Source organism: Centrocercus urophasianus, unplaced genomic scaffold (genome assembly GCF_019232065.1).
Source record: "Centrocercus urophasianus isolate 14NV4802_14NV808 unplaced genomic scaffold, USGS_Curo_1.0 seq_21, whole genome shotgun sequence".
NCBI lineage: Eukaryota > Metazoa > Chordata > Aves > Galliformes > Phasianidae > Centrocercus > Centrocercus urophasianus.
This window is the reverse complement of record NW_024884767.1, coordinates 7,605,982-7,622,141: the sequence shown is the minus strand read 5'-3', so window position 1 is coordinate 7,622,141 and position 16,160 is coordinate 7,605,982. Positions and strand designations below refer to the sequence as shown.

General features: G+C 44.7%; 1 protein-coding gene across 1 annotated transcript in view; it reads left to right on the top strand.

Moving 5' to 3' along the window:
* Nucleotides 1-15,839, top strand: part of TRABD2A (TraB domain containing 2A) — an 85,717-nt gene extending 69,878 nt beyond the window's left edge. Inside the window, exons 5-7 of the mRNA XM_042822969.1 lie at nt 5,664-5,754; nt 11,512-11,766; nt 15,112-15,839. Of these exons, the coding sequence (XP_042678903.1) occupies nt 5,664-5,754; nt 11,512-11,766; nt 15,112-15,307 (542 nt within the window). The 3' untranslated portion in view covers nt 15,308-15,839. The remainder of the gene's footprint in view (nt 1-5,663; nt 5,755-11,511; nt 11,767-15,111) is intronic.
* Nucleotides 15,840-16,160: the final 321 nt, after the last annotated feature.

Genomic DNA, 16,160 nt, shown 5'->3' with positions numbered 1-16,160 from the left:
TTCTGGCATACTGCTTGTTGTGATCCCCGCAGGTCATCTCCCTTCAATGCAGATTAAAGGCAGAGGTCTCACTCTAGCAGAGCGCATGGCTGAGCCGATCACATAACAGCTTCTTAGTTTTGCTTTGAGCTTGAAAACAGAAGAATAGAGATTCTTGGCTCCGCATCCCCCTGCCCAACTAAATTGACCTCTCAGAGGCATCTCTTCACCTAGTGCTGTGAGGATAATGCAGGGCTGTGTATAGAAAGAAAAGAGTAGGCCTTCTGTTGGGACAGGGCCTGGGGCTTTTCTTCAGAGGGGCATTCAAGCGTGTCAGGCTAAAACAGAAAACAGGTGAAAGAGGCCTACTCCTTATCATATGGCTTTGGGCTAATTCTCCCTTACATTCTAGCTGCTTGATAGCAGGGTCAGTTTCTCTCATCTTTCTTCCAGTTGTTTTGAGTGATCAGGTCTCTCACATACCACTAGGCTCTTTGTATCTCAGAGCCCAGGAAAAGGGTGAAAGTGCTACCTAAGATCAGAGAAGTCCTGTACCTGAAACCTTCAACCTTCAATCACTTTTTGATTTTATACCAAACTCAGGTTGAGCCTGTAAGTCCTCTTGTCCCCAGGCCAGATCTGTCTATTGGAGCATGGATAACCGATCTTTTTGATGGAAAAACACTGACATCTCATAATCCTTTAATGTGCCCAACCTGAGCTTTTCCCAATTGGTCATGTCTTCTGAGCAATTTTGTATCTCGTACCTGTATGTATTTATATGCATGTGTGTTTTACACGATTTGTTCGTTTGTTCTGTTGTGTTTTAGACAATTCTAGCACTGCCTTATTCCTTATTATGTACACATAACTTACTGCACTGCAAAGGCTCTCTGTGAAAGCTTGCACTGATGTAAAAGATTTTTTTATGACTGCGTCAAATTTAAAAGATGAAGACTCTGCTTCAGGAGAGCATGGATCAAATTGGATTCTTCCATATGCTGTAGCCATTTCCTAAACATCAGTCTGAATCGCTACTGTGAGCAAAAGGAACTGAAGATTGAGGGGAGGCAGTGAATGTGATGGTGTGATGTGAACAGATGTTCTGTTACTTTCTGTTGAAATGTGTGGGACCCTAACTGTTTAAACTGGCTCAAGGATAGTTATTTATCACTAGAGATTGCCATGTAGATTGCTTTGTGTCTTGTCTCCTTTCTCCTGAAGGGCTTGTATTAGGAAAATAAGAATTCAGAACCTTGGCACTTCCTTTCACCACTGCAGAAGGGAATCAGGTTGTTCAATGCTGCCTGACTGAGATGGGTTTCTAGTCTGAGCTTACTCTTTGCATTACTTCAGTCCTCACCAGTAGAGAGGCACTTCTCAGTGTGTAAGCTATCCCTCTTACAAGAGGATTAATCATGCTTTGAAAGTGCCAGTTTCTCTGAAGTCTGGAGCCATGGAAGTGTGGAGAATGGTGAATGAATTACCTCTCCCCTTTCTGTTGCATGTATTTCTCCTCTGTGTTAAAGGTGAGAGATGACAACTAAGTTCAGTGCCTTATGAACCTAATGTTGAACTTCCAGTGGCTACTTTTACTTTTTTACAAAGTTTAATTCCAATCACTAATGTTCCCCACAGCAGGTCTCTTCACTGACATGACAAAACTCTCACTTTCCACATATTAACAGGACCTGAGGCTGAAACATTAGCATGCAACAGGCATCAGCAGTGTTAAATTAGGTCCACATCAAAGTCAAGCTTTGCTTCTTATGAAAAGAGAAGTTAAGACTGAGGAGTTTGAAGAAAATGTAGTTATTGGGTGAGAAAATGTGGTGTGAGTTATGTGGATATTGCATTGCTACATTAAAAAGTTTAGTTTGAGCTAGATTACTTTGATTACTTAGGCCCTTGGAAAAGCTTTTTTTTAATAAATACTTGTGCTCAAGTGATACCATCCAAGTATCATGCTGTAAGCTGATATTTCACATTTCACAACACTTTTTGCTGTTGTGTATGAGAAACTGGTGCTTGTGTTCATCCAACTTGTTTTGCTCTAAAAAATCAAATTCCTTGGTGTAAGTGTCACCACTGTACTTTGCTTCCTATCTCCATGCATGTCCTGTCTGTTGGAAGCATTCTGGTTGTTTAATTCTTGAAGATGTCTGTGTGAGATGTCTGGCTCACGGGCTCTTGTCCTGGTGGGGGACTTCAACCATCCGGACATCTGCTGGAAAAACCACACGGCGAGCTGCAAGAGCTCCAGAAGGCTCTTGGAATCCATTGACGACAGCTTTCTGGTTCAGGTATTGGACAGACCGACCAGAGGTGAAGCGTTGCTAGACCTGCTGCTCACCAACGCTGAGGAGATCATCAAAGGCGTCAAGGTCGGAGGCTGCCTGGGCTCCAGCGACCACGCCCTGGTTGAGTTTGTGATCTCAAGCGATGTGGGCCTGGCAAAGAGCAGGATCAGGACACTAAACTTTAGAAAAGCAAACTTCAAACTACTCAATGGATTGCTGGCCAAGATCCCCTGGCGCGCTGCCCTCAAAGACAAGGATGTTGAGGAGAGCTGGCGGCTCTTCAAAGATGCCCTCCTGGAAGCACAAGAGGTCTCCATTCCTCTGAATAAGAAAGTGGGCAGGCGAGGTAGGAAACCGGCATGGCTCAGCAAGGACCTGCTGAGAGAACTGAGGGCGAAGAAAGGGGTGTACAAGCTCTGGAAACAAGGCTGTGTCACCTGGGAAGAATACAGGAATGCCGTCCGGACTTGCAGACGTGGGATCAGGGAAGCCAAGGCGCAGGCAGAACTGAACTTGGCAAGGGACGTGAAAAACAATAAGAAAACCTTCTACAGGTACATTGGCCAGAAGAGACAGGCCAAAACGGGCGTACCTACTTTGTTAAATTTAAAAGGAGAACTGGCTTCAACAGATGAAGAGAAAGCTGAGGTGCTGAATGAGTTCTTCACCTCGGTCTTCACTGGTGGCCAGGATTCTAGTCTTTTTCACGTCCCTGAACCCTGCATCCCCAAACCTCTATGTGGGGACCAAGGAGGTAAATCCCTCCCCACTGTAAGGGCAGAGCAAGTCCGAGAGTGCCTCCTTAGACTGAATGAATTCAAGTCTATGGGGCCGGATGGCGTGCATCCCAGGGTCCTGAAGGAGCTGGCTGAGGTGGTTGCCGAGCCGCTCTCCATCATATTTGAGAAGTCGTGGCTGTCAGGTGAGGTCCCGGATGATTGGAGGAAGGGTCACGTCACTCCCATATACAAGAAGGGGAGCAGGGAGGACCCAGGGAACTACAGGCCGGTGAGTCTCACCTCCGTGCCTGGGAAGATCATGGAACGGATCCTCCTGGACAACATGCTCGATCACATAAAGAATGAGCATGTGATCCGAGACAGCCAGCACGGCTTCACCAAAGGAAGGTCATGCCTAACTCATCTTGTGGCCTTCTATGATGGAGTGACGGCATTGGTGGACGAAGGGAAGGCGACTGATGTCATTTACCTGGACCTGAGCAAGGCCTTTGACATGGTCCCCCACCACATCCTCATCTCCAAATTGGAGGGAAGTGGATTTGATGGGTGGACGACCCGATGGGTAAGAAACTGGTTGAAAGGCCGCAGACAGAGGGTGGTGGTCAATGGCTCTACGTCCAGGTGGAGGCCGGTAACAAGTGGTGTCCCCCAAGGGTCTGTCTTGGGACCGGTGCTCTTTAACATCTTTATTAATGACATCGATGAGGGAATTGAGTGCACCCTCAGCAAGTTTGCTGACGACACCAAGCTGAGTGGTGCGGTTGATACGGTGGAAGGAAGGGAGGCCATTCAGAGGGACCTCGACAGGCTGGAGGGCTGGGCTCGGGTGAACCTAATGAGGTTCAACACGGCAAAGTGCAAGGTTTTGCATTTGGGCCGGAAGAACCCCAGGCACCCGTACAGGCTGGGAGGAGTGGTCCTTGAGAGCAGCTCGGCAGAGAAGGACCTGGGGGTCCTGATGGACGAGAGACTGAACATGAGCCAGCAGTGCGCTCTGGCAGCTCGAAAGGCAAATGGGATCCTGGGCTCCATCAGGAGAGGGGTGGTCAGCAGGGACAGGGAGGTGATCGTCCCTCTCTACTCGGCTCTTGTGAGGCCCCATCTGGAGTACTGTGTCCAGGTGTGGAGCCCTCAGTACAAGAAAGACATTGAGATTTTGGAAAGGGTCCAGAGGAGGGCGACTAAGATGATCAGGGGGCTGGAGCACCTCCCCTATGAGGACAGGCTGAGGGAGTTGGGCTTGTTCAGCCTGGAGAAGAGAAGGCTGCGGGGTGACCTCATTGCAGCCTATCAATACCTGAAGGGAACCTACACCCACGAGGGGAGTAAACTCTTCAAAAGGGCTGACAACAGCAGGACTAGGGGAAATGGATCCAAGTTGAAGGAGGGAAGATTTAGGTTGGATGTTAGGGGGAAGTTCTATACAAGGAGAGTGGTTAGGCCCTGGAACGGGCTGCCCAGGGAGGTTGTGGATGCCCCGTCCTTGGATGTGTTTAAGGCCAGGTTGGACGGGGTCCTGGGCAACCTGATCTGAATGTGTGTGTTTGGTGGCCCTGCTAGGCAGGGGAGTTGGAACTACATGATCCTTGAGGTCCCTTCCAACCCGGGTGATTCTGTGATTCTGTGATTCTGTGATTCTTATGTATTTATGAGGAATATTAGCAGAAAATGTTTTTTTTCTTTCTGGAAGTACCAATGTTAGCACTGCTTAGATCTATAAAAGCAAGAGAGTTCTTTATTAAGGCATTTGTTCAAGCCTAATTTTAATTAATATAGGCTGTTAAATTGACTAATGTTTTCAAAAAGCTAGATTTACAAGGGCCTGTGCAAGGTCTCTGTTACTTCTCAGCAGCCTTGTCTGATGAGGTGCTAGAGTGATTGCAAACGTCAGTCAGTATGCAGAGCATTCAGAGTCCTTCAAAATCCCTATACATTTGTGCAATCATTTGTTCATTATGGTGCCAAATTACAGGCTGAACAGCAACTACATCTGGCTGAAAATGGAGTGGAGCCATAAATCACAGAATTAGAGCAGAGCTAGCTAAGTCCTTCCTAAACTTCTGTTAACACAACTGAATTGGATTTTTTTTTTTTCTCCAGTGCTTATAATGAAAGAACCCAAAGGGTTGACCTGTGTCAATGGCTTTCAGAGCCGTTTTTGTTGTCTGTGGTTATGTGATTCTTAATCATTTAACAATTCTTAATGATGTTGACTGACATATCATCCAGTGCTCTTAATGCTGTAAAGATGCTAGAATGATGCAAATGTTGAGGACAGATGTGAGGCTAGGTTTGAGCCACAGCCTGTCATACTCTAGTTGCTGCTCCTGAACAGTTCTCTCACAGCTTTATCCCTTAGTGTACCAAGAAATCTACAGAAGCATGAGGATGTACTAGTCTACTCAATGAGAGGCAACTTTTCAATCACACCTGTATTTCAGAAATACAGAAATGTGCTAGCTTAAATGAGCCTGGGAAGATTCAACAATCCCTTGTTAGAGATCCTGTGTTTCTGGTGTGTGAAGTGATAAAATACTGCATGGTCTGAATGTGACACACTTTCTATGATCAGGAAGCTATTTGCTGCCCTTCCCTCTTCCTCTTTGTTTCTTAAGTTCTGATTTCATTTTTCTCTTAACTGCAGGTCACTTCATGGGCAACAACACAGTGATCGATGTTTTGAGGAGAGAAGGGTATGATGTAGAGCACACCCCAGCTGGACAAGCCATCAACAAGTAATGCATGCCTTTATTGTAGCTGAGCTTTTGTTGGGAGGGCGGATTTGTAAACAGTCACAAAGAGGTAGTAGCAGCTGAAACCATACTAAACAGTGAGCTGGGCTCCTTCTGTTCACTGAAGCAGCTTACTTTTCCATAAGGCCAGTTAGGAAACAGGATTTTGTTGGGTTTGGCCTGTGTTTTTTTGGAAAAAACAGACTTTTTTTTTTTTTCTAAGGTTTTAGCTCTTTAAGTAACTTCCATAGAATATGCATTCTTGGTTCAGCAGATCTGGACACTGTCTCATATCACACAGGCTTCTGTGTCCCTTCATTCCTCCTAAGTGTTCAGCTGCCTTACCTTCTAACACTTTATTTCTCTTACACTGCTATTTTTTATTCTTCCATATTACTCTCAGCCTTGAATCTGGCTCCTTAGGGTCCACTTAGTCTCTTGCTAGTTGTCCCCACCAAAAGTGATAGCTCTCACATCCTTTGCTCTTTCCTGCATTTATAAGCCAAGATACTTGCTGTACCGGTATGTCTTGTAGCTGTCCTTTGAGTTATCCCCTTAGCCTCTCCCCAGCCTATCAGTGGGTGCCTTTATCTATCTCCATGATCTCAGTTACTATAAAATGCCAAATGATCTCCATACTCTGCAAAGGATTACCTATGCTTTCGGAACTACCTGCCACCAGCTTAGACTCTGCAATGCTCTTCTCCCCCATCTCTAGTCTCTTGCCAAAGAAGTGTCCTTGCATCCCTCAGAATATCTTCATTCTTCCCTAGAGGCACTGCTAAAAGGCCACAGTGGAAAAAAGGCTTGATCTCAATTATTTTACTGTTTCCCTTTCATCCTCTGCACCAGGAATGTTCTCCCTCCCTCAGTGCTTGCATCTCTGTTCCTACTTCCTCACATTTCTGATAAGGGGCTTTTAGGATTAACGTTGGACTTTTTTCTTTTATGTGGATTGTCCAGGGGCACATGCAGAGTCTTGTGCTATGCCAGGGACTCCAGTAAGATGCAGTGCAAAATAATAACAAATATTCTTCTCCTGCTGTGATTGCTTCATCTTTCTCTTTGCAGCACTTCTGCTGCCTTTTTCAGACTGAAATTTAAATTCTGGCAGGTCAGATTTTTTCTATGATTACTGACATTGCCCATTTGCATTGAAGCATTATCTACACCAAACACATCCCCTTAAGTACATCCATGCATCCCCTGATGCTGCTGACACCAGCGGGTAGGTAATCTGACAAAGAGAGAGCCTCTGTGCTTCCACACAAGACTTAATGATCATGTAATACTGAAGTAATGCTAGGCGACTTAGTGTATCAGTGTTTATGGTGGTAATAAAAAAACAAATTTTTGTCATCTTTTTTGTTTTTAAGAACTTTCTTAGGTTATATATTCCTAAAAACAGCTATAGCAGCTTCTTAAAACGTAAAGAGAGCTCAATATGTACTTGGGAATAAACAAAATCTTCTAATTCCTGGTAGGAGCAGGAAGAGCCTACCTTTTGCCCCAGAAGTGCAACAGATAAGAGGCTCTGGGACTGACAAAAGGAAAGGGTGTAAGTAACAGTCAAGACCCAAGAAGGAACAAGCACATTAAGTTGATCCAGAAAAGAAGAAAAAAAGAAAGCTCTGGGAAACTCATTGCCTTACAGTATTTAAGAGAGTTTATAAAGGAGATGGAGACTGACTTTTTCCATGGGCACATAGATGATAGGACAAGGGGACCTGTTTTAAACTAAAACAGGAGAGATTTAGATTAGATGTTTGTAGGAAATCCTTTACCCAGAGAATGGTAAGGCCCTGGCACAGCTTCCCAGGGAAGCTGTGGGTGCCCCACTCCTGGAGGTGCTCAAGGCCAGGTTGGATGTGGCACTGGGTGGCTTGAGCTGGTGAGTGTCATCCCTGTCCACAGCAGGGGATTGGAACTGAGTGGGGCCTTAAGGTCCCTTCCAACCCAAACCATTCCACGATTATACGATTTTATGAATCTGCTGCTCTGTAAAGAGGTATGTGTAAGGAGATCAAGGGCAGATGACTGTAAGAAGGAAGTTTAGATCTTCATACATCAGGGAGATGGGTATCAGTGTTTCTCAGGAAAGCTAGCCACCTGATTTTTCTGACCATATCGACCGAGTTCACTGTCCAACCATCACCTTCTGTGTCTTCATAAGTACTTAGTTTGTCACTAGTTGCATCTCAGACACTTTACTGGGCAGTACTGAACAGAAGGTCTTTCCTGGAGCCTTGACTTTAAAGCTGACTGAGTGAGCAACATGAAGAAAACAGCACTTTAATGTTTTCTTTGAAAAAAAAAAAAAGTGATAACATTTCTGAATGATGTGGTAGCAAAGAATTTCAAGAAAAACGTGAGATCTGTAGGAGAACATTTGAAGTGGGAGAAAGACCCATTCCAAGAGTATATCAGAATCCATGGGGAAAGATGAGAGCATTTCTGCATTTGCATGCCTGTTCTAGCAGTTGCTCAAAGGGTCTCTGGAAGAATCACCTATAGGCAGTGCTGCAGAAGAGATTATGTACATAAGTATCTGTTGTTCATGGTGCTCTGAGGCTGCAGGTATCTAAATAAACAGATGGCCATACAGTTTGGAGGTTGTCCTGGCTGTGGCTATAGCAATATTTTAGCATCTCCTGGCCACATATTTGGTACAGGAGGCTGCAGGCAATAAAGTAGTCTTATCTACAGAGGAGTGGTGCCCACTCAGAGATTTTCACCAATAAAAAGACAGACATGGTGAATTAAAATCAAAGAAAAGAGAACCAGGAGACCATAATCAGAAGGTCTTTAAAGAGATAAATCATGTCCTAGAGACAACAGAATGTGTGTCAATCAGTAAAGAGAAGATGAAGGTTAGGGGATATGAGATGTTGTGGAGGAAAACTGAAGTATCGTGATGCCTTAGAGTGATAAAGTAATGCTATAGCAATTACAAGGATTCTGAGTGGAGTGAATAGCCCACAAATCTTTCTGCACCAGTCTGTCACATGAAGCACTCCACATGTGATTTTCCTTGCAGGAAATAAGATCACACTCTCTTCATTTTCCATCTACTAGTTCCTTGATTTTGCAGCCCACAATCTCACCCTCTTTCAGGATGGATCTTCTTTACTGTCTATAAAGGAAATGTGTTCACAGTGATGAGATAGCTTGAAAACAGCAGCCATGCCAAAAGGTGTATACTGGACCTCTTGCTCTCCATGACTTTGCAGAACAGAAAAGAAACACTCCATAATGCTGGGAAGGCTTCACTGACTGAAGTCATGTTTCTGTGCAATGGTCTGTGCTCTTTTGTTACCCTTCTGAGTTCCAGTCCAATCCAGTCTTCAACTTTGTCCTGTTAAAAACAATAACAACAACAACAAACTTCTGTGTCTCTTATCTTTATAAAAGTAGTCTATAGATCAGTTAAATATTTGTGTTGTGCTGTTGTTCATGGAGTGAATTGAGTAAGTTTGTGCAGAAACTTGAGAACAAGAAAAGAGATAGAATCTCTGTTCCAAACAAGGAAGAGAACTGTGGGCAAGGAAAGCTGAGATTGGATAGGAGACTGCATGCAGGCTGCATATCATGTAATATGGGTGGGGAGATGCTGCTTGCTTGAAGTATTATGAAACAGAGCTTGAGTAATCAGGGTGGAGTTGGTTGTTTCTTTGAAACATCCCCTTGAAACACTAAACTGAGTTAGAATTGCCCTGACAGTCATTTCTGGGCTCTTGACTCAGTGATCTCTTGGGCTTATAGAATTATAGAATCACTTGAGTTGGAAGGAACTCTTAAAAGTCATCTAATCCAACTCCCCTGCAGTGTACAAGGACATCTACAGCTGGATCAGGTGCTCAGAGTCCCATCCATCCTGACCTTGAATTTTTCTGGCCTCCCTGGGCAATCTGTACCAGTGCCTCACCACCATCACTGTAAAAAACTTATTTCTTGTATCCAACCTAAATCTCCCCTCTTTCAGTTTGAAGCCATCTCCCCTTGTCCTTTTACAGTAGACCCTGCTGAATCGTCTATCTTCTTCCTCTTAACAGACTCCCTTTAGATATACTAGAAGGCCACTCTCAGGTCTCCCCAGAGGCTTCTCAACTCCAGGCTAAACAGCCCCAGCTCTCCCAGCCTGTCCTCGTAGGAGAGGTGTTCCATCCCTTGAAACAGTTTCCTCAGGACACACTCCAGCAGCTCCATGTCTTTTCTGTACTGAGGACTCTCATCTGGACGCAATACTCCAAGTGAGGCCTCACCAGCGCAGAGCAGAAGGGCAGGATCACCTCTCTTGCCCTGCTGGCCATGCTTCTGTTGATACAGCTCATGATACAGTCGGCCTTCTGGGTTGTGGGGGCATGTTGCTGGCTCATATCCAGCTTGCTTCCACCTGTACCCTCAGGTCCGTTTCAGTGGGGCTGTACCCCATCCTTACATCTCACAGCATGAACTGATAGTGGGAGTTGCCACAACCCAGGTGCAGAAGTTGCGCTTGGATTTGTTGAACCTCGTGAGGTTCTGCTGGTCCCATTGCTTGAGTCTCTCTGGGTCTCTCTGGATGGCATCTTGTCCCTCATGTGTGTTAACTGCACCCCACAGCTTGGTGTCATCTGCAGACTTGCTGAGCCTGCACTCTATGTCACTGTTGATGTCATTGATGAAGCTGTTGAAGAATGCTGGTCCCAGTACTGATCCCTGAGGAACAGCACTTCTTCATTCAGACATTGAGCCACTGACCACAGCTCTCTGGGTATGATCTTGTAACCAAGTCCTCATCCATCAAACAGTGCACCTGTCAAATCCATATCTTTTGATTTGCAGAGAAGGATATTATGGGGACCATGTCAAAGGCCTTAACGTTATCAGGGACCAACCCAAAGGCTTCTCAGTCTTGGCATGTGAGAGAGCTCATGTAGCCCGACTGCAGCATGTTTGAACTTACAGATAATGCTGCCAGTCTAAACCAGACATTTTTAAATCTGGGACCAATGCAACTAGAAAGCTAAAGGCCTGACTCCTATTTCCTCGTGTTAGCTATAAGTGCATGCAAAGCTCACATCTGCTTTGGGGTAATTGGCTGATTGGCTGTAATTACTCAGCCTCTTACCACCTCCCCTGTGATAATGGCCTTGATGCTGCCAGTTGCTTGCAGTCTAAGTGGTCCAAAAGATTGCTTAATGGTATGTGGAGCCATTTCCTCCTAAGATAATCATTTTCAAGATGCATTTCTGCAAACAAGACCATAGTTTGTGGACTAACTTGTGGCTTGCCTTCTCTACAAGTGAAATTCACTGATCAAGGATTAGCTCTTGGTGTACCTTAGTTGTCCCATCCCTGCCCTTTATCCCCATCAGGACAGGACTGCTGGAAGAAACCAAGTGGACTGTGTTCTGCTGGAATTCAGATTAGAAGAGTATGGTTTGACCTCCTCTGACTTTGAAAGTGATTCCTCTTTCGTCTCTTTGTAGGTATGCAAAGGTATTCCCAACTGCTCTTATACCCTGTGCCAGACTGCATCTTTTTCTCTGATCCAAATTACCTCTTTTCCAAAGTTGGTTGTTTTTTTTTTTAATTAAAGACAAATATTTTGATCAAAATATTTACTTCTGGAAGAGGAAATAGGAATACAAGGCAGAAAAATAACCATACTTTTCTATCTATAGGAAACATTTGTTTTGCATGTGTCCTGATGATATCTGTACCAAGATTCTGCCTCAAAGCCTTTTAAACATTATCCATGTTCCCTCCTTCTTCCAGCGGAAAACTCCCCAAAACTTTGTTAGCCTTCTCATCGTCCTCACCAGCACATCACCCTTATGTAGTGTCCCAGGAGCTCCCACTGCCGTTGCATACCCTGAAAGAGGAGGAGGAAGAACTCTTGCCTCACCTGCTGCTACCTGATGGCATCGATGTGCTGGAGAAGGTAGAGAGGAAGTACAAAAAGAAGAAGCAGCAGCAGAAGAAGCAAAGACTGCGGCAGTTTAATGACCTATGGGTTCGCTTTGAAGAAAGGTAGCTAATGGCTGGGAGGGGAGGTGGGCTTGGCATGCAAATTGGATTTTAGCTTGGACTGATTAATCAAGTAGGCCAAGCTTCTGCAGAAGCTAGATATGTTCTGAGGGTGTAGGATCTGACCCGCCTCACCATGATTCTTGCAGAGACCTTTACTCAAGGCTGCTTGTGCTTTTAGGGATGAAATTGCTTCTTCCTGCAGGGTTAGGTTGGTGGAAAATCAGGCATAACATGCAGGGAAGCCTTGCCAAAAACATTTTACATTTGAGCTCAAGGGATTGTGAGGACATAGTTCCTATCTTATTCACAGATGACTGGATCCACTGGTAAATGTACAGCCTCTTGGATTTTTTACCCAAGAGCAGCTGCGTATGTGGGAACTCTCATGTCTAGCATATGTGCTCCTTGCATTTGGACAGTATACATTATTTCTAGTATCTGTATTCTTCCAGTGCTAAAGAACATGCAAGCCCTGAGGCATTACCAGAAATCTGGAAATGGGAATGACAACCCAAAGTGTGATTGAGTTAAGATGAAAAATGGAGCACGTTGTGGGGAAAAGGTTTACATCCTCCTGGCAGTTTTCACACAGAAGAGCTTTCTCCCTACAAGAATTATAGCAGCCTGCAAAAAAGCCTCATCCCTCACAAGTGATACTTAGGTCTGCAGCTGAATGTGAACTTTCATGTTTACCTTGTGTCAAGTAACACACAGGACTGATTCTAGCTCTTCTTATATCTCTGCCATGTTCAGGTTGAGAACATGTTATTTTTGTGGTGCTATGAATGAACAAAAAGGTCAAGATGATGTAAAAGAGCTGTAGCTCTTAAACTGAAGTTTCTATGTTCATTTTTTCTCTCTCAAAAGCATGTTTCTTCCTGGTCCCCAAAGTCCTGAGTATCATGCCTCTTTGTCCCAACTGTACCACTGCTTTGAGTAATGCAGTGCTTACACAGTGCAAACAGGTGCAGCAGCTTTTGATTCTTTTTCTGTTCCAAGCATTCAGCCTTTGTCAAACTTTTTAGATCAAACTCTTTTCCCTCTTTTTAGGGCAATTTTCACTCCTCCTTCCAAACGAAGTGCACATGGTTTGGGGAGAGGGGGGAGACAAATGTGCATGGAGGTTTGCGTGCCCACTGACAGACATATACACAGTCCAAGACATGCCAATTCAACAAATTGTTATATTGATCACATCTGATATTGTGTTTTACTGTAACATTTAATCACAGAATGGTTAGAGTTGGAAGGGTCTCTTAAAGGCCATCTGGTCCAACTCCCCTGCTATGAACAGGGACACCACAACTAGATCAGGTGCTCAGAGCCCTATCCAGCCTGACCTTGAATGTCTCCAGGGATGGGAGAAAGCCCGCAGACTACATTTACTTCTGTTAATGTAGTTGATACCAGCTATTTGCTTCTCTTGACAATCTGTTTAGCTGAAACATCAACTAATGATTTGGAGTCCTTATCAGCCTAAGCTCCCACCCTAACTGCACGCCATCATCTTCTGTTTTTCATATGCAGTTATTCTTGTGAAGTTCAGGAGCATCAGTGGGTGCCCTGAAGTAAGCCTCCATGCCTTCAGGACATAGAATATTGGAGCATGTGTTATTGTTACTGAATTGGAGATGTTTTAGGGGAGCATACTGGATTATAAGTGCAAAACAGTAGCGAAGTAGAAGCAGAACTAATTATGACAGCTTAGAAAACTGTGAGATAAGTATGAGAGCAGAAAATGCCTCCTTTCCTTTTTGTTTGTAATCTTTTCTGTCCTCTACCAATTAAGCCATCCTTTGAGCTGTAAGCCTGCTCAGGCGCTAGGCTCTTACTGCATCTGGCTGCCCACACGGTCCTGTGCCGAGCGGACAGCCCCACCTGGTGGCACTGCGGACACCCGGCTCCTGGATGCACGAGCTCCCTGGGTGCCTTGTCACGGGAATGCTCCCAGATCCCTGATGCATGGGCCTGAACCACGTATAACTTCACGCCTGGAAATGTGAAAGATGCAGATTGAGTGACCTAATGCAACTTTGTAGTGGGTTTGGCTGAATTGCTTTGGTTCATGCTCCTCTATGTGCATATCAGCTAACAGCTGTATTTCTTTGCTGTGCCACCTGCTGGCTTCTCTGCTCAGACCTCCTATGGGACCTTTGCACACAGAAGGGTACAATTTTTAAAAAAAAATGCTGATTGCCTTTCATTTCCCAAAGCATTCTTGCTTTATGTGGTTAGCCAAAATAAGTCAAAAACAAAGCACAACAGTTAGGAAATATGCAGGAAATATAACCCTGCTGTTGTGTTTGGCAGGTAAGTTTGCTTCTGACTTTGTCACAATTTGTATTCCATTTTCACACAGCACCGTGATGCCCTGGAGGGCACATCAGCCTTGTAGCTTTGGCATCACTCATGGCTTTAATCATTGTTCAAAAAGAGACTCACATACCTCTTCTGAGCCTCAACCTGCGCTGCAAGACTGCGGGAGCTCACTCAGCTCTGGGCAGTTCGTGTCAGCAGCATGCAGGGTAAAAGTCCTCTCCTTCACCACGTGCTGCCATAATGGGAGCATAGTGTTTTGTAAGCTCTCACCCAGCTCATGCTCATCACCAGCCCAGGGTCCTCAGTACCACCAGAGATACTTTGAGACACTGTGATCTTTTCCCTGTAGCATTTCTGTTTTTAGGAAGTGTTTCTGGCAGGGTCTCTTTCTCTTCTTAGGGGATGTCATTTAAACCCTTTGTAATTCCTGACCTGTGGAAGGGAACAAGCAGCATAGGGGTGAGTGTAGTCCAGGCTAAGGTGCACACATAGAGAAGTTTGGTAGGGGAGAATGGATTCAGCTGAAAGGAGGTGCCTCATTCCTGTAGAGCTGAGCTAAGCAATTCTGCTGCAGGGATGCTCCTCTAAAGCACAGGTGGTTTTGTTCTTATTTTCTACCTAGCTGTAAGGCAAGCTGGAGGGCTAGGAAAGCTGCCACCTTGCCCACCTGCCTGCCTGTGTAAGAGCAGAGATCAATCAGTCTGAGCACTACTAGTGTTTCAGGGCAGTCCCCACCCTCCTCAGGCTATTCCGTGTTCTCCCCCAAGACTGATTCACACTTAGGTGGGCTAGGGCTTCTGTATACATCAGCTGTGAGAGAGCTGCCCATGCCCTTGAAGAGGAGGAAAGGCAAGTCTCTGCCATTAGGCACAGTACTTTGGTGAGCATGGAGCCGGTGTAAGAGACCATGCCCAGCATCTTGGGTGCCCAGAAGATGGGCAGTGGGGCACAGAAGCCAGCAGTGTGCGGGTTTCAGCCAGTTCTGAGCTAAGTCTGGACTGACGTTCTTCTTCGCTTGCCTTGCAGTGCCACCGACCCTCCTCCCCGTATCCGTATCATCAATGGCTACATCACAGTGGAACCCCAGCCCCGGGGCCATGGACGGTTCAGTCCCGCTCACACAGACACCAGCTCGCACAGACACAGTGGCTCTCACCAGCTCTCCCACTCCCTTCTGCTCTCACTACTGACTTTGGCTATGCATATGATTAGGCTGCACTGAGATGTAAGGGGAGCCGAGCGGCAGGGCTCTCCCCTTAAAAAGCAAACAAGAGACTTACGTTAAAAATAAAAATAAAAACGGAAGACTTTGTGAGCGGGACACCTATTCTGTGGGGTGTTCTCAAACTGCTTCCTTTTCCTGAACCTAGATCATTAACACTATTAACTGGTTTGACCTGCCCAATACAGGAGAAGATATTTTAATGAAAGTGTTATTTAATCCTTCTCTTGCAGAAGAGTGACTTCATGTTATCCCATAATGCTTTGGGGAAATGTATAATGTTGCTATAACATAGCTGTTGTTTAGCTGTATGAGCCCAACTGAGTTATACTTTTTGCACCTTCAGTGCCTTGCGTGGGGATTTACACACCACTTAGCTTGTTTTTTAGAACAGAGTATTTTGGTCATATGAACACAGCTGGGAGGAAGAGGTTAGTATTTTCTAGTAATGCTTTTAACTCTTTTTAATTCCTGCTTATTCCTGCTCCAGATTATACATAAAGGTTCATAAAAAACACCTTCTACAATAGAATAAAACAGTAAAGACTTACAAACAATGTTTTCTGCTGTCTGTGTAGCACTGTTTTAAGATGGATAAAACTTAACTTCCAATGTCCAGGCAAGTCTCTTTAACACTAATATATGTTTAAGGAAAAACTGATTGCTGGGTTTTTGCAGCTTTTGTTTACTCGTGTTTTTTATATTTGCCTCCAAAATAGAAATTTTCAGTAGGTGATTTTACAACACTGGAATCAGGTTTACCCTCTTTATCTAAATCAGAAATGTATTGTTATTTTATCGTTGGATTTTTTTTTTTTTTTTTTTTTTTTTTTTTTTTTTTTTTTTTGGGGAG